The sequence below is a fragment of the Rhipicephalus microplus genome, unplaced genomic scaffold (assembly GCF_043290135.1).
Source record: "Rhipicephalus microplus isolate Deutch F79 unplaced genomic scaffold, USDA_Rmic scaffold_13, whole genome shotgun sequence".
NCBI lineage: Eukaryota > Metazoa > Arthropoda > Arachnida > Ixodida > Ixodidae > Rhipicephalus > Rhipicephalus microplus.
The window spans coordinates 22172913-22193279 of NW_027464586.1; the positions used below are offsets into that span (position 1 = coordinate 22172913).

The following is a 20367-nucleotide window of genomic DNA, read 5'->3' on the forward strand; positions in this document are numbered from 1 at the left end:
ATTGTCGATATATTATACGGCAAGAAATGCTATGGGCGCACGCGATAACCTAGCCATGAGCGAAACGGGGCGAAAACAGTATGCCAAGTGAGAGCAATAAACGTGCCGGTCAGACAGACTGGAAACACAAATTTACTTCTAAAATTGACGCGCGCTCTATCTATCGTTAACTGCCGCTAGCGTATTATTTTCAACACTTCGCGGCACGGACCATACGAACCAAGGTCACGTGTTTGGAGCGTACAAGTTAAAGGTGCTTACAGTTGTAGGCGCTGCCTTCACAATAGTTTTTACACGCGCATCAGAAAGCTGACAACATTGCTATAGCGTTCTCTTTTTTAATTTTATTGCACCTTCTCCGTGACGCACAGTGCAGAACGACACCTGCAAGTGCCCGGGCGACGATACGGACAAACAAACAGAAATCAATCAGTTATTATCAATCAGGTTCAGGACTGAGACGAGCACACAGCGTTTGCATCATCTTGTCGTTCGTGAGGCGCACTCAAAGCTTGACACCACTGCGAAACGACGGCGTTGGAAGTACGGTCCTGCCGTCGCAAAGCGCCGTTCACCTCAGCGTCGAGAATAGTCAAACTGGCAGTACGAAGCGCGAACATATGGGCTGACACCGCTGAGAACTTCGGAAACCATGTTCACAAGACAACCAGACCAACCGGAGACACCACGAGAGCCTTAATGTAGCGTCTGCTGTAGAGTTAATTTATTTTACTCTATAACATATGCGATGAACGCGCCTGTGCCCCGCGCCAGAGAGGGAAAGCAAACGGCGCACGTCATGCTCCGCACGCCAGCAGGATGAACAGACGAATGGATGGCCAGACGGATGGACGGGCGGACAGACAGCTGGACGAACGGAAAGGCAGAAAGACAGACAGACGAATAAAAAGACAGTCAGACAGACGGACAGGTGGAAGGATGGGCACACAGATCAGCGAACAGACAAAATGACAGACTCCTGAACGCTTGGACAGACAGACAGACAGACAGACAGACAGACAGACAGACAGACAGACAGACAGACAGACAGACAGACAGACAGACAGACAGACAGACAGACAAATTCACTTTCTCCGCCACTGCTACAGAATTATGTTATGTATGACCACCATAACAATAATTTTGTTTCAAAGCGAAGAGTATCTTGCAAACTATCACTAGACAAAAGATGCAGTGAAATATAATATAGGTCAATTAGTCTTTGTTTAAGGAACCTGAATGTTTTTTTAAACATCAGCCTGAACAAGACAACAATAAGCATGTATCTGAGTATGTTTTGTGCACGGAAAACATATAAGGAGTGAGAGTAGTCTAAGTCGGAAGGGACAATTGGGCGAGTTGGTGCACTTCAATCTTAATGTGTAGTTTGTCTTTTTTTTGCCGTCCCTGTTTTTTTCGTGCTAATATTCATTAAAAGCAGACAAAATATTTACTCAATGCGTATTTTCTGGTTAACAGTGCATGTTTACTTACGAGAAAAAAAGAAAGTCGGGCTTCATTCACAGCGCTACTGTTTACCTACGTTTCGGGGCTAAAGTGTGCATAAGTAAATGGGAGTTTCAGTGATGCTTGTTCCTCATTTATACTCTATTAAAAACTGTATTATTATGTTCGTTTGCTCCCGAATCGAAACTTCTCATTGTTAGTGCATGTAATTAATTGTAACATACATGAGGCAGTTAGAAAACCATGGTGACAGCCGTGGTGCGTGTGAAAAGAGCCTTTTTATTAATGTAAGACGTATTAGTTTCTATGTCACAATTTTCTTAAGGCACTTCGTTTTGAATGTGCAGAACATTTATTTGCTTTGTTGTCATAATAAAATGTGCGCTAAAAGACACCGTCAAGCCAACCCACAGAGCAGGCAACGCCATTCCTCTCCCTTTTCCTTTAGAAGCCACAGGAGCAGATTTTCATGAACAGGATTATCCTGTGCAGCACAAATAAGTTTAAAACAGGCATCAGCAATGCGATCGCACAAGCGGTGCCAAATTTGCAAACATCGTTGGCTCTGCACATAATACTGTGGGCATTTAAAAGACGCTTCTTCATTACTTGTACATAACCACCATCACATGGTGTTGTTCTTCATCTTCATCGTTTGTGGCGACATACCTTGAGTCTGTTCTGTGCCTCAGATGTGACTGGTTTGTCCCGTCTTTCATCTGCTTATAGGCCGACACCTCCTAAAGCAGCACCTAGACCAGCGTGTGCGAATGAACCGTTCCCTCTCTGTGTTCGTGGCCGTGGCTTGCCTCGTAGTTCCCGAGCGCTGTTGTACAAACTAAGAGTGCGCTTGTGCTGGTGCGTGAATGATTACACCATAAGGGCGTGTGGACAGCCTGTTGTGCGACGCTTGTGGCTCCTGCGAAACACTTGAGCATGTCATAGTGCACTGTTCCACATTTTCTACGCAGCGGTCGTTGCTGATTAAGGAATATAAATTCGTAGGACAGAAGTGCGCGACCCTAGACGACTACTTCTTTCCGAGTGGTAGTGCTTCCCGACGCGACCAGGCCCACTGAGCTTTCCTTACATTTATGAAGCAAACGAACCTGGCCACCCGTTTATAGACGGTGTTTTTTATTGTTTTTCTTTTTTATTATTTTTCTCTTCTTATTATTTTTATTTATTTTTTGCTCATACTTGTCGAAGTCAGCGTCATTTTTTTCTCTTTTCCTCATCTTCTTTCCCCTTTCTCCCATCTAATTTTTGTTTCCTCTGTTTCTTCCCTCCCTCCGAAAGAGTGAACAGGCGTTGTGCTCCTCCAGGTGGCAGTTGCCAGCTTGCTCCTTCCTCTTTCCTCTGCGTCTTTGGGTATCTGTGTATGCAAATCAAATAATATTAATAATAATCCTGGCCTAATTAAGGAGTGTGAAGCACTACGTCGCAAGTGGAGGTTGCTCCTGGATTTTCCGTCTCTGCTCACCGGCTGCTTACCTCCTGCAGCTACGCACAGGTCACCATTTGGACCACCTGTCCACCAGCATGTCGCAGGACGCACCCTCGGTCACTTCCTCACCTACCACTCCGCCTTTTACTGCCGCAGCTCCTCACTCTTTGATAGTCAGCGTACCCCAGCGCGAGACCCCGGATTGATTGAGTTGTGGGGTTTAACGTCCCAAAACCACCATATGATTATGAGAGGCGCCGTAGTGGAGGGCTCCAGAAATTTCGACCACCTGAGGTTTTTAAACGTGACCTAAATATGAGTACATGGGCCTACAACATTCCCGCCTCCATCGGGAATGCAGCCGCCGCAGCCGGGATTGAATCCCGCAACCTGCGGGTCAGTAGCCGAGTACCTTAGCCACTAGACCACCGCGGCGGGAGCAAGCGTGAGACCCCTCTGTTTGCTGGACATCACGAAGAGGACGCCCATGTTTGGCTACACCAGTACGACGTAGTGAATGCGGCGAACCATTGGGATGATATTGTCACAATGCAGAAACAGCAGCAGTTAAATACAGGAAACTCACTTTAATTGTACCAGAACACTGGCAAACTGATCGGAAGAGAACCTCGTCTTTTTTCTCTCGCTGCGCGTGTTCTTCGTTGTTCTCTTGGTGCTGCATATTCAATATGGCAATATTGTGGCTCTACATAGCCGATTCTGTAGCACACGGCAATAAAAAACTCATAGCGTATTGGACACAACTACGCTTTATTGGTGACAGAGAATCTGAAGAAAAAAACGCGTGCGTAGTGAGTCAGCCCTTTGCTTCCTCTTCTTTCCTAGGTCCCAACGTTTTCCGGGGCCTCAGTTGTGGTTGCACCGATCTCCAAGTAGTGTAGCTTCTGCTCGGGTCTTTTGAAAACTTTTTCGTTACCCAGGCGTAATAGGCAAGCGCGAACGATTCCGTCGTTGCTGGGGTAAACTTCTTCGATTCTTGCCAGAGGCCACATAAACTTCACTTTGCTGGGTGTGTCTACAATACCGATGTCTCCAACGGCCAGATTGCGGGAGGAAGATCCAGGAGAACGACGCGCCGATGATAGAGTAAGGATGTACTCGTGCTTCCACCGTCCCCAGAAATGATCCGATTAATTTTGTTGTGTCTTAAACTGTGTGAACATATGTGAACGCTCCATAGGCTGCAGTGCTGGAGTCCACTAAGACGTGTATTTTAATGTCATGAATATCATCTATCTCTGACGTCAAACGTCGGGGAACATTGACCTTGGGAAGGTGAACCAAATCATTCCTCCAGCTCTTCCACTGCCGTACTATATCATCTGGTAGTTATTTATCCCAGTTGACTTTAGCAAGCCACAGCTGCTGAAATAACACCTTCTCTTGTACCAAGAAAAGAGCACATGTCCCAGTGAGTCATAAACTTAAGATACTGTTTGCAGAAGAATTCGCTTTGTATTTTGAGCCTTCTTAAGGAATGAGAAGATATTTTGGGAGTGCAAGTAAGGCTGTCGGTCTCCCTGTTTCATGTCATTCCGAGGAATTTTGTTTTAGATGACGTTTGTACACCACTGTTAGTTAAAGCTGGCTCGTTTGAGTCGAATATGTCCTGCAGCTCTTGATAACTTATTGTCCACTTTTTTAGTGACATTCCTGCGTCAGGCATTATTTTTTTTGAGGTAGTGTATAGCTCTACAGCTGCTTGTAATTATCTACCCGAAAAAGCGAATCGCCAACGTATAATTACCTGTCGAGTAGTTGAGCCACTCTCTGCTGCTTGTCTGCACATGTTTTGAGGTGATGCTGAATGGTCGCTGTTAGCATGAATGAACTGGACGTCGATTCGAAAAGTACTCTCGTCATTCGCCACACCTGTATGTCGTCTTTCCTGAACGGCAACGTTGGCTTTTCAGCAAACCACAAGAACCTAAAGAGATCTCGGTCTTGTGCCCTTGCACCAACCTGCGGAAACGATTTTTCGTTGTTTGCAGTCATTGGAACCTTGTGTCAGCGAAATCACATGAGGACTTGTAGTAGCTGAAGATTCAAGTTCGCACCGGTTCGTAAGCAATCATTCAGCGATTTCTGGTCTCTTGCGTGCGGTGAGGTATCGAATACCACCCTCAACTTCGTAGTGAGCAATTATTCACGGATAACTTCTCGGTGTGGCATGTAGTCTATATGATCCTCCTTGGGTTTCCTTTTGGAAGCTGCTTCTGCGTGGCCCTAGTCAATAAAATGCTGGCTGAAATGGTTTGTACTGATCTAGCAGGCCCTCTTTAGCCGAAAGTCTGCGTAAAAGACTCTGAAGTTGGTTACGTGCTACAAGGTAGTTGTCTTGATTAGCTGTATGTCAGGTGCCTTGCACGGCACTGCAACTTCGATATGTAATATTGATGAGTGTGAAAAAAACTAGCTGCCCGGACAAAATACCAGCTGCCTTTCTGAAAAGGTACGTATAATGGGTATCGTTGTTTTTTGTTATTATCTCCAAAAAATCTTTACAAACTTACTTTCTTCCACAGGATTGGCTCCTCGCAATTATCATACCTTTGTTTAAAGCCGGCAACCGAATGGTTATTAGCAATTATCCTCCTGTGTCACTCAGGTCAGTTTGCTGCAAAGTTATAGACCATATTATAGCAAAGCATATCATGGTTCACTTGGAGGTCAATCAATTGGTTAAAGACCGTCAGCATGGATTTAGAAGCGGCAAGTCCACAGTGACGCAGTTTATTCAAACGATGCAAGATTTCAGTTTGGCTGTAGACGAGCGCAAACAGGTTGATTTAATTTGCATTGATTTCGCTTAAGCTTTTGATGTTGTCAACCACACTAGCTGCCTTTTAAACTGAGAAAATGGGACTCAGTGATGTAATTATAAATTGGATTCATGCATAATTGAGTAACCGAAGCAAGCTGTGAGGATTGATGGTTGTCTTTCAGCTATACTAGATGCGTTTTCAGGTGTGCCTCAAGGGTCCGTTCTTTGCCCGCTGTTGTTTTTATTGTACATCAACAATATAAATACTATTGTAAAGCCACCTGTCAAGATGAAACTTTATGCTGATGATTGTATGATTTATATGCCTGTGCGCTGTACTGATAATCAGCTTGAGGTGAACAAGTGCCTTGAATATTTAGAATGGTGGTGTCGCGAATCGGATATGCAAATTAACCTCAAAAACAACCTATGTATACATTACCAATAAAAGAAATGTTCTCCAATTTCAATACAGCATCGGGATCAACACCCTCTGTGAAACAACTTATATTATATACTTAGGGGTGTCAATTACAAACAACTTAATTTTTCACCATCATATTGAATCAGTTTGTTCTGTGTAATTTAAAAACTTTGTTATCTTTGAGTGAAATTGCATAAAACACCGAAAAACGCTAAGCTGCTTGCATACCAAACATATATTAGACCTAGACTGGAGTACGCCTCCGTGGTTTGGAGCCTTCACCAAAAACACTTAGTTACCAAGCTAGAACGTATTCAGAAACGTGCAGCACGGTTTGTGCGCTCTAGATATAGAAGGCGGGATTCACTAACTGACATCCTCAATTCATGCAATTCAGAACCACTGGAAATTCTAAGACAAAAACGAAAACTTAAAATGTTATATCGTATAATGCCAGAGATATTAAAAATACCGAAAGACGAGTACATTCGCCTTCTCGAAAAACGATGCGCCAGATTGAATCATGATTGCCCCCGTTAAACATTAAAACGCTTGTGCTGACATCTTTCGGTGGTCATTTTTTCGGATTCTATAGAACAATAGAATCGTTTACCCCATCATGTTGTTAATAGTATCTATGTGCAATATTTTGACAGATAAATGGATGTTTTGGTCATGGTTGTATTGAACTACTGCCAATTTAATATCTTGTGTGCACTGCTGTTTGAGTGCCACTTGTTTTGGTTTTCTGTTTGTACTTACTATTGTACTCCCTCCCTGTTAGGACCCTCAAGCGAGGGTTGACAGTATTAATGAATAAATAAATACAAATGAATAAAACCTTTGTATCTTCGATTTTTCTTGGTAATATTCTTTATGAACATGGACAAGTTGCTTGAAGAAGGGAGCTTTTCTTCCTCTGGTAAGATGTTCATGACGTATGACGTCTGAAATACAAAAGGACTGCAGATCATCGTTAATCTTCTCTTGCGTATGTATATCTCTCCTTAATGCGCATACCAGAGCTCTAGATGGGCTTTGAACAAAGCTGCATTTCTTCACGTGTCCTTGCAACGTCCATCGCAATATGGTGTTAATAGCCACTAGTCTTTTCATTTCAAAGTTCTTGGCTTCTAATACCTTCACCGGATATAAGTTTTCATATTTGATCTGATTCAATGAGTAAGCTTATTCCAGGCTCAGCGTGCGCCATGGGAATTGTAAGATTGTCCGCTAGTGCCATCTTCAGTGCACCTGGGTTCTTGCTAAACGAACAGTCAGTATACGTTACTGCGACTTCTTCACAAATAACCTGTATGGTGATAGCTTCAATGATCTTTTCTTTTTCGCCAAAGTTACTTGTCACGTAAAAATCTACCATTTCACTTCGTTGTGATTGGGAAGGTGCTTCAGACTCGAATGTATTGATTGCCACCTTCATTTTGCCGATTACTTTTGGCTACAAACGTGCAGAGAGTTCTTCCTTTATAAATATGCGCTGGCTGCCGCTGTCTATCATTCTTCTTATGTAGCAAGCCTCATTATCTCCTCCCGCCCTACAACGAAAGGTTTGTAGATGCACTCCTTCATCAAGTTGGCAGCTCGTTACGCATGTAGATTTTTCACCCTTATCTGACTGCTTCATGTTAACAGATGTTTTTATAGAGCTCAATTTCTGATCACTTTTTTCCTTTGCGTTTGGGTTACACATAGTTGTTGCGTGCCTTACCTTGCAGGACTTGCATTCTATGCGTTCTCGACAATCTCTGGCTAGGTGTCTTGGTATAGTGCATTTATCACATCATACTTTTGCCTTGCCTTCTTCCTCTTCAAGCGTTAGGGAACCATCGCATACTTTCGTTTCATGTCTGTTAGATTTGCAGAAGAAGCACTCACCATATTTCGACTTTTCCGTATGTGTGGTATGCAGCACAGATGCCGATGAAACATGCCTGCTGTTGTAAGTGCGTTCAGACAAGTCCTGATTTCCACCTCACTCTCGGCTTTCGTTTTTGATGCGAGTAAAGTGATGCAATTCCTCGAGCTATTTAAACGATGACGCTGTTTTTTCATTTGTAACAACCAATGTTTGGAACATGACCTCATTTATACGGCACTGGCGGTGAAAAGAAATAACGATCTCTTGCAGCAGTGCTTTTAGAAGTATATCATAGAGCATCGCAGAAAAACTGCTTGTCGACCTCTCGAGCGCGTCGAGACTATGGACGCATGTTCATCTGTACTTAATTGCATAGATTGCGCAGCTGTTTTACATCGGATGCCAGTCTCACGCATTGAATGCCTCTCAACCCTCGTGGATGGCGTTGCTCTATTTGCCGTTTTTCTTGATATCTGTCTTCGAGTAGCTGCACAACATTTCCATTGCATGCGCTTGAAGTTGCAAATCCAGCGATTGCTGCAGCAGCTTCTCTTCTCAAGTAATTGTGAAGGTAATGAAACTTGTCTGTCTCACTTAGCGCCTGATTTGAATGAACGGTACCATCAAACTGCTCCAAAAAAGAGGTCCACTCATGTATGTTTCCGTTAAATGGCTTGATATCAAGTCGACGTAAACGAGGACCGACGTTCACGTTGGTGACCTTTGCAGGAACACAAACGGTGCTTGCGGAATTTCTAGCGTCTACGGCTCTTTGCAAGTTATTGATGTCCTCGATTCGGTACTGAAGGCGTGCGAGTATCGCGACCACTAGATCCTCGTATTCTGCTGCTGCGGCATATTCATACGCGAGCATCCATTGGGATGAACTCTTCCATTTCGTCGAATATCTTTTTGAGCCTCTCATTGCTGGATGTCAGCCACTCCTTCAATGAGATGAGTGTCGTTCTATCGGTGCTGTCTCTTCCGAAAGTAGCGGTCGCCTCGTTTAATAATTTGGTATTCTGAGCACGTGCCAATGTTCTTTTCTGTTTCAAACGATCCATTGCTGCAGTGTACTCACAGGAAGATTCGGGCTTGCGTCCACTCGTTGATGTTGCTGGGTACGGCCACCGACGAGGCGCACAAAGCACCGGCGATTATTCTTCGAAGATGTTGTTCTTGTCGATGCTGCCGTCCGTGTCGCCGATTAGCTGCAGATCCCGGGTCTGCGGCACCATATATTTGGGCTTGACATAGCCGATCCTGTAGCACACAGCAATAAAAAACTCGGAACGTACTGGACACAACTTTGCTTTAATGGTGACAGAGAATGACGGCACCCGTCCTGATCCTGATAAGGTTTTGACCATTCATTTTCCTCATTTTGAAAGGCCCAAAGACTGATGCAGTTTCCTTCACCTGGCTTCATACATCCGCTAATTCGTACGAGACTTTGCCTCAATAGCGTCACATTTGCATGAATTACTCGGTTCCGGTGTTCACTTTGACTGGTCTCCTGACTTTTAATCAGTGTTTAGCCACCTGAAAAACGCCCTCACGTCAGAACCAGTACTTCGCAATTTCGATTAAATGGCACCTACACCCCTGAATACTGAAGCTTGTGGTTACGGCATCGGTGGTATTCTCCTGCAGCGCTAGGAGTCATCACGTGAAAGGACCATTGCGTATTCAAGCCGCGTCCTGACCAATGCTGAGAAGAATTACACCATCATTTAATAGGAGTGCCTAGCTGTCATCTGATCGGTGCAGCAGTTTTTACCTTACCTTCATGGGCGTCATTTTATCATCTTCACTCACCACCATGCCTTATCGTGGCTTCACCTACTGAAGAACTTATCAGGACACCTTGGCTGATTGATTATACATATTCAAGAATATGACTTCCCTATTATCTACAAGTATGGATAGAAGCACCAGGACGCGGACGCGCTTTCTCGCTACCCACTTCCTACGCTGCCGTCTACTGGTCACGCTTCTAACTTCAGTGGTGAACACTCGAATAGTCCTTCTACATCTGTTTAGTTCTAAACCGCCATTGACAAGGTTCCTCCTGACGAATACGGCTCCGTGATAACGCACCGACTCAATTACGCTTACATTAGATGCATCATAGATTACATTCAGCGGAATTGATTGATTGATATATGGGGTTTCACGCCCCTAAACCACCATATGAATATGAGACGAGAAGGGGAATTCACGATAACCTAATGATCGTCTTAGCCGGCAACTTAGACAGTTCAATCTCTATAACCATGTTCTTTACCATGATTTCTATCACCCGGATAGCCAACGCTGGGTGCACGTTCTGCCTCGCTCTCTTCAGGCCAATATTCTTATGGCCTATCACGACGACATGACTGCTGGTCTCTTTGGTTTTCAGAAAACGTACGACAGCATTAAAGGTCACTCCTCCTGGCCTGGTCTGTCCACCAGCGTAGCAAAGTACGTTGCCTCCTGCAACTTTTGTAAGCGCCAGAAGTTTCCGACATCACCTCAAAGTGGAGAGCTGCAAACAGTTCCATGTTCGTCGGCACCATTTGAATTCTTTGTCATTGATACGTACGGTCCTCTTCCCAAGACTCCCATGACTATCGGTGGATCGTGACAGTTGTCGATCACTTCACACGTTACGCTAAAACGTCCTGCGTGACTACAGCCTATGCTTCCAACGTGGCTACGTGTATGCTTCAAGCCTTGATCTTGCGTCACGGTGTTCTTCGTGTCATCCTGAGTGACCCTGGAGAAGCTTTTTTTGCAAATAGTGGAGGAATCACTCAGAGCCTCCGGCACAAGCCACAAGACAGCCTCCAGCTAATACTTCCGAACCAACGGGCTGACTGAGAGATTTCATCGCACACTCTCCGATATGATATCAATGTACACACATTGAGCCATGTCACATAAACGGGGTCGCAGTTTTGCCGTTCATAGTATTTGCGTGTAATACAGCCATACAATGCACAAGTGGCTACTCGCCACTATACCTGGTCTACAGCCATCTTTTCTTCTTGACGTCTCGCTCTTCATCAAAAATCTGCATGACGAGTCGAACATGGCTGTGTTCTTCCGCCCCGGTGACGAGGTGCTGCTTCGGACACCAGTTGGCACTCCTGGCTTGTGCGCCGAACTTCAGTTTGGGTTCCTCGGCTCATACATAGTCTTAGAGCAGACCTCCCGTTAATTATTGCGTTGAACCTGCGGGTGCTCCAACTGACTGGCGCCGTGGTGGTACTGAGATGGTGCATGACTCGCGTATGAAGCTTTTCGCAAGGCGTTCCACGCACCTTCAGGTTGCGGCCAGAATGATCGCTGTCATGCGTGTGAATTTAGTGTGGCATTTAAAAAACGCTTCTTCATCACTTCACATAATATTCATCACGTGGTGTTCTTCATATGCACCATTTGCGGCGACATTCGTTGAGTTTCTTGTGCACCTCAGATGTGGCTGGTTACGCCACGTCTTCCAGTCTTAATAAAGGCGTGTAAAACACTGCGTCGCAATATCAAGATCTAGGTGGTTTATTTCGCTGAGCAGTGCATGCACCTATGTTGATTACTTGTGCATAACGCAGTTGTTTCTTTGGTGACTGTGATACCAGTTGTTTCCTTATTAGTCAAAACACTATGGGCGAAGCAAAATATATATTTTGATACGCTTTTTGTATCTTCAAAAACATACCAACTCGCTTTCATTGGTAACGCACGATTCTGTGCTGTATTTGGACAACCTTAAGCTGTCCAAATACAGCACAGAATTGTGCTGTATTTAACTCAGCATTTAACTCAGCAATTAACTCACGACATACCCAATGCAATTGACAAGAACAGTCAATTATTGCCATTTTTTTAGACTTTTCTAATGCGTTCGACGTAGTTTCACGCAAGGATTTTATAACAAAAGTATTCGCCTTTGGCATTGATGATAAAATTGTAGCGTGTTAACAGTTTTTAGGCAAACAAAAACAGAGAGTAACAATCGACGACCATCTATTGCAACCGCTTGATGTTTACTCTGGAGTACCTGAGGGATCGGTACTTGCCCCACTTTTGTTTTTATGTTTAATAACGACATTCAATTTTCTGTTAATAATCCTGTTCAAATGCGACTGTTCGCAGACGACCCTGGCGTGTAAACAGTCGTACACAATTCAAACAATTAAGTTAAACTGAACAATTCAATGAAAATTATCTATTCGAGGTGCGATATTTGGGACATAAAATTAACACAACCAAAACTCAATTCGTTTCATTCACTAATGAGACCAACCCCCTTAACTTCATATATACTATGGGAAACACAACAATCGACAAAAGCGATCAAGTAAAATACTTAGGCGTTACTCTCTAATCGAACCTCAACTGGGAACCACATGTTTTAGCCATATTTCATAAAGCGGAGAGGAAGGTATCCTTCCTTTGGAGAAAATTTCGCACTGCACTATCACACCTTAAACTTGATGCATACAAAACACTAATTACACCATGTTTAGAGTACACCGGTCTCTTCTGTTGTCCACATCAAAAGCACCTCATTGATAAAATAGAAAGAATACAAAAATTGGCAGTTAGATTTTTATATTCAGACTTCTCGAGGCAGCCCAGTTCTGCAGGCTTGCTCGCAAGGCCAAACTTGAAACCTCTTTCACAACACAGCATTATTTCGCGACTAAAGTTTCTTTATCATTTATATCATGGTCAATTTCGCAAATCACGATCTCATTACAGGGTAGCCAGCCGGTTGGAGAACTGGCTAATTTCCCTGGCCTTCTTCATTTATTCCTCCACGATCTCATTATCTGCTAGACCCGCCCGAATATTCATCGTGACTGAAGCATTCAAAAACTATCCACCAACCTTTCAACCGTGTTACCGCTTACAAACATACCCTTTTTCCGTCAGCTATCCACCATTGGAATAAACTAGACAATAATATTGTGTGCTGTAACACCATTCAATCATTTATGAACATAATACAGTGGGTACATTTTGAATTCTAAGCTGTTTGGCATAGTATCTACGCCTTTGACGGAGAAGCGCGTGAGTACGCATGCCACTGGTTGGCCCTTAATGTAGCCTGGCACTCTCGCTTGAGGCGGCCACTTGAAAAAAGTAATGGCTATTTTCTTCTGCTGGGCGTCCCACAAGCAGGTTATTAAGTATGTAAGAGCGCACGGCTTCTATCCAATCCATTATGCAGTGCTTGACAGTGAATGTACTTTTTACAATAGCCTCTGTTTCTCGTTTCTAATGATAACGGTAATGCGTTTGCAGATACACGCGTGCCATGCTTCTACTGATGCTGCTCGGTGTTACGGCACCCCTGGCCTCAGCCATGGAGTTCAAGTACCACACTCTAGATGAGGTGAACTCTTTCGTGCATCACGTGGCCTCCGATTACGGCTCACTCGTCACCCTGCAGTACCTGGGAAAGACCATCAAAGGTGCGCCGTATGCTAGCCTACCTCGAGGATTAAGTACTTTTGAAGTACTTTTTCGCTGAGCACTTAAAATTGGTTGTCGTCTTTGTATTAAATGAGGAGCAGGGCATTCTGAACTATGACCTGCTGCTTTTCACGCCCACTCCTTTGTACTAGAAAAGCATCCACTGTTTCAGGTTTTAGTTTGCAGCTGTAACATGCTTGTCGAGTGGCTGAACACTTTAAATGCACTTTCCAACCACTTCCATGAACATATCGAGGCTGTAAATGGCAATGGGTCGAGCTAAGCCTTCTACACTACCCATCCGTAACTGTGCTAGACTGCCCTCCCTGCTGGCCGAATGACGGGGAACCGCTGCGAAAGAAAAAAAGTGGGAGGATCGTGAGCTGTTTAATTCAGCGAGGAACGAAAAAGTAGCCCCAACCTCCTCGAAGATAATCGTGAGGAAATTAGAATGCATTTCTTGCATCGAGAGTACACGGCATAGTAATTTTAATGGCGTAAATTAATGACGAGACGAGGATGTCTACCGTAACCATTACTTATACGTTCATGGCTGGTTGCCTTGAAAGGCGCCCCGCCTGCCCGCAGCTGTTGCAATAGGAGAGGTTAGTGCACGAATCCCGACGGACGTCTGACATAACCCGTCTAAGAAATGCCTTCGCATTTAAACTATTCGGCAGCGATGTCACGAGTGGTCTGTATTGTCTGTATTTATATTACGTCGTTCTCGTTGTCATACCCAAGCATGCGTGCCATTAGCTGCATTGGGAGTGACGTCATTCATCCTGTGGAAGTCAGCGTGCCGAACACGCGCGCGTCAGTGTCTGCCGAGATCTCACATGGATATGCCACAGATGACTCTAAAAGATCACCGACAGTGCAAATGGGGAGAGCTGGTATTCGCTGGGCTGATGGTGCTGTCCGGGCTGGAGCCCTGTCCGGGCCGACCTGTCTGGTGTGGGCCCGCTCCAGCCTGAAAACGCCATACTCCGGCCCACCCGAGCCCAGCCTGCTGTTCTTACATATAGCCTGTTCCCAGCCCCGGTCAGAAAGGTTTGGGCCCGTTTTAGGCAATTGTGCCTTTAGCATCAACGAGGCGCTGTCCCATTTTCGGTTACTGGGAAGATACCTGCTACGAACAAGTTATTCCCTGGAGTGTCTTGAGAACTTTTATTAGTACCATGAATTTCAATTGTAGGTTGTATACTTTCTTTTATTTACGCCTGTATTACTTTTGCGAATAATTGCAGCACAATACAGACTATGCTTGGAGTCATAAGCGGCTGTCTCACGTACTCGGTGCTAATCGCGCTATCTTGTATTTGCAATTCAAGGAATGATTACAAAATATCATAGCCCTGTTTAGACGATGGCGTTCCAGACACTGCGATCAGACTCAACTCCGTCTTTAAGGTATAAGGCAAAAAAAAACTTGTTTATTTAACTACGTTCGGAAGCGCTCTGCTGTCACTTGAGCGTCCCCGCGTCCCTCGCTCGCGCTCTTCTTCTTTCACGTTTCCTTGTCTCAGCCCAGAACGTGAAAAATAATCAACAGCCACATAAAGCCAAAAATAGCAAAAAGCTTAAAGTATTAGTCGACATAAATCTTATACGAGCTAGGGCAGTTGAGTAAATGTATCAAGTAGTTTGCAAACTTCATTTATTCCTCCACTCAATGAAATAAAAAAACTAGTCCTAGCTGCTTCTAGGAGGCATACACAAGGCTTTCCAGCGTTACATAAAGTAATGCCATCATGTCGACTCCTCGGTAGGCAACGGTACGCAACATACACTACGTTTCAACGCTCAGAAGAAGAACGTTCTCTGACCCACCATTCTTCCTGGGTCAATGCCACCAATGCGCCAAAAATCTGTGCAAGCGAACAAAACCCGTAGTGAGTGAGCCATCATCTTCACTGTTCCCTGAAGATGCCTATCTCGTCTTCCAGTAACAGCCTTCGATCGCTGATAGTGTATTGTCTTAAAGAAAGATTGAACTAAAGGCCTCCACAACTACACTCTATTACAGAGCTGAAGAGAACCAGCCAGCGGCTTCATCAGCGTTCTCTGTTGAACGGGGCGTGTCAGATCTCGAGTGCGTTCGCCGCGGAGACCAAAACCGCGAGAGTGGGTTGCCTGGTCTCCGGTGGCCGAAGGCCTCTGTAGAAACAAGGGAACGAAGTCAGGCTGTCTGTGGTTCGCCATTGTGGTTGCAGACATGCACCTCAAAGCATGGACAATGGAGGAAAATGAGATGTGAGGCAGAAAAGAAGAAGCGACCACTGTGCTGTGGAAGAAAAGGTGGAAGTTAAAGAAGCCAACTTCAAACAGGGATAGCGTCTGTGTGAAAGGTCACTTCACGTAAATCATGCAGGCACATTATATTGATTCAAAAGGCTTTATTTTAAAAGGTCTCAGCTTTTGAGTCAACAAGAAAGTTGAAGATTAAGTTCGAACAACAAAGTCTAATGGCGTCCCCACGCCAATATATATATATATATATATATATATATATATATATATATATATATATATATATATATATATATGAACTTCATGACCGTCCGACTGCTGGTCACCTTGGTGTGTCACGCACTTACGACCGAATACGCCGACGCTTCTACTGGCCAGGGCTTGCACGCTCAGTCAGAAGATACATTGCGACTTGTGAGAAATGTCAGCGCCGCAAAACGCCATCCACACTTCCCGCCGGACGCCTTCAACCACTTGACATTCCGTCGGAACCGTTCTTCCGCGTTGGCTTGGACCTACTTGGCCCTTTCCCCTTGTGTTCCTCGGGTAACAAGGGGATAGCCGTGGCCACCGACTACGCCACGCGTTATGCCATCACACAAGCTCTCCCAACAAGCTGCGCCACAGATGTCGCCGACTTCCTCCTCAAGGACGTGATTTTGCAACACGGAGCCCCACGGCAGCTGCTTACAGACTGTGGCCGCACCTTTCTGTCGAAGGTCATAGCCGACATCTTGCAGTCCTGTAAAACAAGACGCAAGCTGACTATGTCATACCACCCGCAAACCAATGGACTCACGGAGCGCCTAAATCGAACTCTTACAGACATGCTCGCTTAGTATGTTTCTACCAACCACACCGACTGGGATCTCGCGTTGCCGTACGTCACATTGGCCTACAATTCTTCGCGCCAAGACACTGCCGGTTACTCTCCATTTTTTCTGCTGTTTGACCGAGAACCAACATTGCCTCTAGACACCGTCATACCGTCCCCTGGAGTACCGACCAGTGAATATGCCATGAACGCTATCACTCGGGCCGCTCTCGCACGCGAAATCACCCGTACTCGCCTTCTGACCTCTCAAGAGAAGCAATGGCGCTTGTATGACCAACGACACCACGACGTACACTTTCCGCCCGGTTCTTTGGTACTGCTCTGGTCTCCCAACCGTCAAGTTGGCTTGTCAGAAAAACTGCTTACTCGCTACACAGGCCCATACCGAGTCCTTCATGTGGTTACGCCTGTAACATATGAAACTGATCCTGCCACCCCGTTGCCTTCATGGGCCCAACAGGCTACCAATATTGTACATGTTGCGCGCTTGAAGCCCTACAACTCTCCTAGTGACGTTGACATCTAAATGCGCCGAGACGGCGCTTGCGCCACCGGGGGTTATGCTACATGCATGTATATGATTATTCTAGGGGGCGACGCGCGTGTGTGCCTGACGAGGAAGACGAAGGGTTGGCTCCGCTCGATTGCTGGTCAACCGGGCACGCCATTACCACTGGTTTTGAATATAACTAATCCCCAGCCTCGTCGTTACGGCATCTCTTCTTTTCCGTAACAATATATATATATATATATATATATATATATATATATATATATATATATATATATATATATATATATATATATATATATATATATATATATATATATATATATATATATATATATATATATATAAGACAAAGACAATAATGCCGAGGAATGCATAGGAGAAGTTATTAGAACCAATGTATTGTAAATAAGAAGAAAGAAAATAGGGTGAAAATACCTTTCCTGCAAACGGCGAGTTATTTTTTCATCCACTTTTCTTTCTTCTTATTTACATTAAATTGGTTCCAATAACTTCTCCTATACATTCCTTGGCATTATTGTCTGTTAAATCTCATTATTATTGCGTCAAAACACGGAAAAACGAACCTCTAGGTATACACTTCTTCCCCATATATATATATATATATATATATATATATATATATATATATATATATATATATATAACGGAAGCGAGAAAGCACGACTAACGAGGAAACACTTTTATTATTCACGTACGTTTCGGCTTGTGGGCCAGCCTTCGTCAGTGTGACATGTAATGGAGCTTTCGTAGCCATTATATACATTTCTAAAATGTTTTGGGACATGCGCAATAGCAATCGGAAGTGATTCGACATGATTATACAAAGAGGCAAAATACATTTAGTGTGAAGATGCAATGCGTAAAGTAACATGGACACAATGGTCACCTCTTATCGTTATAGCGACATCAGTACGAGTTAAAGAGGTTTTTAATATAAATATGGCGCATGTTGTGTAAAGCATTATGATAACCATGCGTGCAGATTGAAGCACATGAACGAGCGGTATACATACTAAAGATAAACAGGTAAACTGAGTTTGATAGGCTGGGAACAAGGATGGTTTTGCCGTAAACAAAAATAAGAAGTAAAATAACAGAAAATGAACTAGAAATCTCGGAAGGGTATGAGACACCTTAAGTGGTGGAAGGTAGATTAGCGAGTGTGCCTGCGTGTTCGTTTATTCCAGAGTTTAGTGTACCGAACTTGTAGATTAGAAACGACTCGCGCATTTCCCGCTCTTGATGTTAGCGGAAACCGGATTCCAGTACCGTTGCTTTAATATTGTCGAAAGAATGACCAGGTATTGCTAGATGTTTCGATAGAGGCAGATTTGGAAGGGTCTTGACATGCGACTTATGATTATTAAACCGAGTTCTAAATGGTGTTTCTGTATGGCCAATATATTGTAGATTACAGATATCGCATCCGAGCATGTATACTACGTTGGAACTGTCCCAATTCAGATTGCCCCTGATTGTTAACTGAAAGCCAGTGGATGAACTGGTGACAGTTTGCGTAGTTACTATGTGCGCACACACCTTGCACCGCGACTTCCCACAAGGAGCGCAGCCTTTTGTTTACAGGCAGCGAGCTTAGACGATGAAAGAATATCACGGAGGTTACGTGCACGTCTGTACACCACTCTCGGTGGCTCTGCGAATACATTTTTAAGGCGCTTGCTTTGAGTTGATATGTTATGGTGTCGCTTCAAAATCGCGGTGACGTTTGGAGCTGACGTTGAATGGGTGAGCACAGGGTTAACCTGGGATGTACACAACGCCTTGGGGTCAGCGTTGAGCAGGTCAGTTCGGTTTAGTTTGTCAGCACGTTTTATGACGTCATCAATTATTCCCCGTGGATATTTACATTGAATGAGCGAACGTTTCAGATCCTGGCAATTCGAAAGGAAATCTTCGCGGCTGGAACATATTCTTTTAAACCTATGAGCTTGGCTGTACGGTATCCCTGTTTTGCAATGTCGGACGTGACTGCTACGGAAATGGAAGAGTTGATGCCTATCAGTCGGTTTGCGAAAGAGATTTGTGGAGAGCCGTCCTTCGCTAGCTGTGACGGTAACGTCAAGAAAGTTTATTGTTGTTGATGAGTAATTATGGGTGAAAGTAATGGCGGGGTGGGCATTGCTGAAATTCTTAATGAAGCTTAAGAGACTTGCTTCGCCATGTGGCCAAATCATGAAGATGTCATCGATGAAGCGTTTGTAGAAGCATGGCTTCAAAGGTGAATTTTCCATGAAGTTAGCTTCCAACAGGCCCATAAAGATATTTGCGTAGTTAGGACCTACTCTAGTGCCCATAGATGTCCCGTTTGTTTGAACGTAGTGCAAGTTATTGAATTCGAAGTTGTTTAGTTCTAAGATGAGCTTCATGAGAATACCAATGGTTTCACCACCAACTGGCTTGTCAAAGCAACAATCATCGTAAGCCTTGATGAGAGCGCAAATGCCATCGTTGTGTGGAATGTTTGTGTACAAGGACGAGACGTCAAGTGTTACCAGAAAGCTATCGTCGGGAACACCTATGTCTAAAATGTCTTTCAAGAAGTGATTTGTGTCCTTTATAAATGACGAGAAAGTAGGTGGGATCCTGTTTATGAGGCTATCGACAAACCTGGATAAGTATTCAGTTACTGTTCCAATGCCAGAGATGATAGGACGTCCGGGGTTATTTACTTTATGTATCTTGGGCAGAAGATAAAATCTACCTGCAACCGGGCTGAGTGGGACGAGTGACCGGGCTATCGTTTTATGGATCTTTTCATTTTTTACAAGTTATGTGAGTGCGTCCTGCAGTTCGACCTTGTAGTCGTTTGTAGGATCGGTAGGGAGTGGTCTATAGAAGTTTCGATCTGAGAGCTGCCTCTCAGCTTTATTTATATAGTCACATTGATTAAGAATGACAATAGCGCCACCTTTGTCTGCCGGCTTGATTATGATGTCGGGGTTATTTTCTAGCTCTTCGAGTGCCCTTTTTTCTTTTGTTGATAGGTTATGTCGATGGGGAGCACGAGTTTTGTAAGAATCTATGACATCTTGCTGTACAGCCTTAATATATAGGTCTAAGGACCAATCACGTTGCGGTGGTGGGGTCCAGTGTCTCTGCTGAGGCAGTAGCAGCCCACTTCTGTGGTCACGAGAGTGATCGTAAAAATATTCTTTAAGGCGCATATTTCAGGCAAAGTTGTGAAGGTCCTTAATGAGCTGAAACTCATTGAACCCACCGTTTGCTGGACCAAAACTAAGGCCCTTCGATAAACAA

General features: G+C 44.3%; 1 protein-coding gene across 2 annotated transcripts in view; it reads left to right on the top strand.

Annotated features, from left to right (window-relative positions):
• The window catches only part of LOC119162992 (carboxypeptidase M-like), a 1476599-nt gene that overhangs the window by 408011 nt on the left and 1048221 nt on the right, over nucleotides 1–20367 (top strand). For both annotated transcript variants that reach the window (XM_075882656.1, XM_075882657.1), the window contains one exon: nucleotides 13298–13467. In XM_075882656.1, the coding sequence (XP_075738771.1) occupies nucleotides 13311–13467 (157 nt within the window). In that variant the 5' untranslated portion in view covers nucleotides 13298–13310. The remainder of the gene's footprint in view (nucleotides 1–13297; nucleotides 13468–20367) is intronic.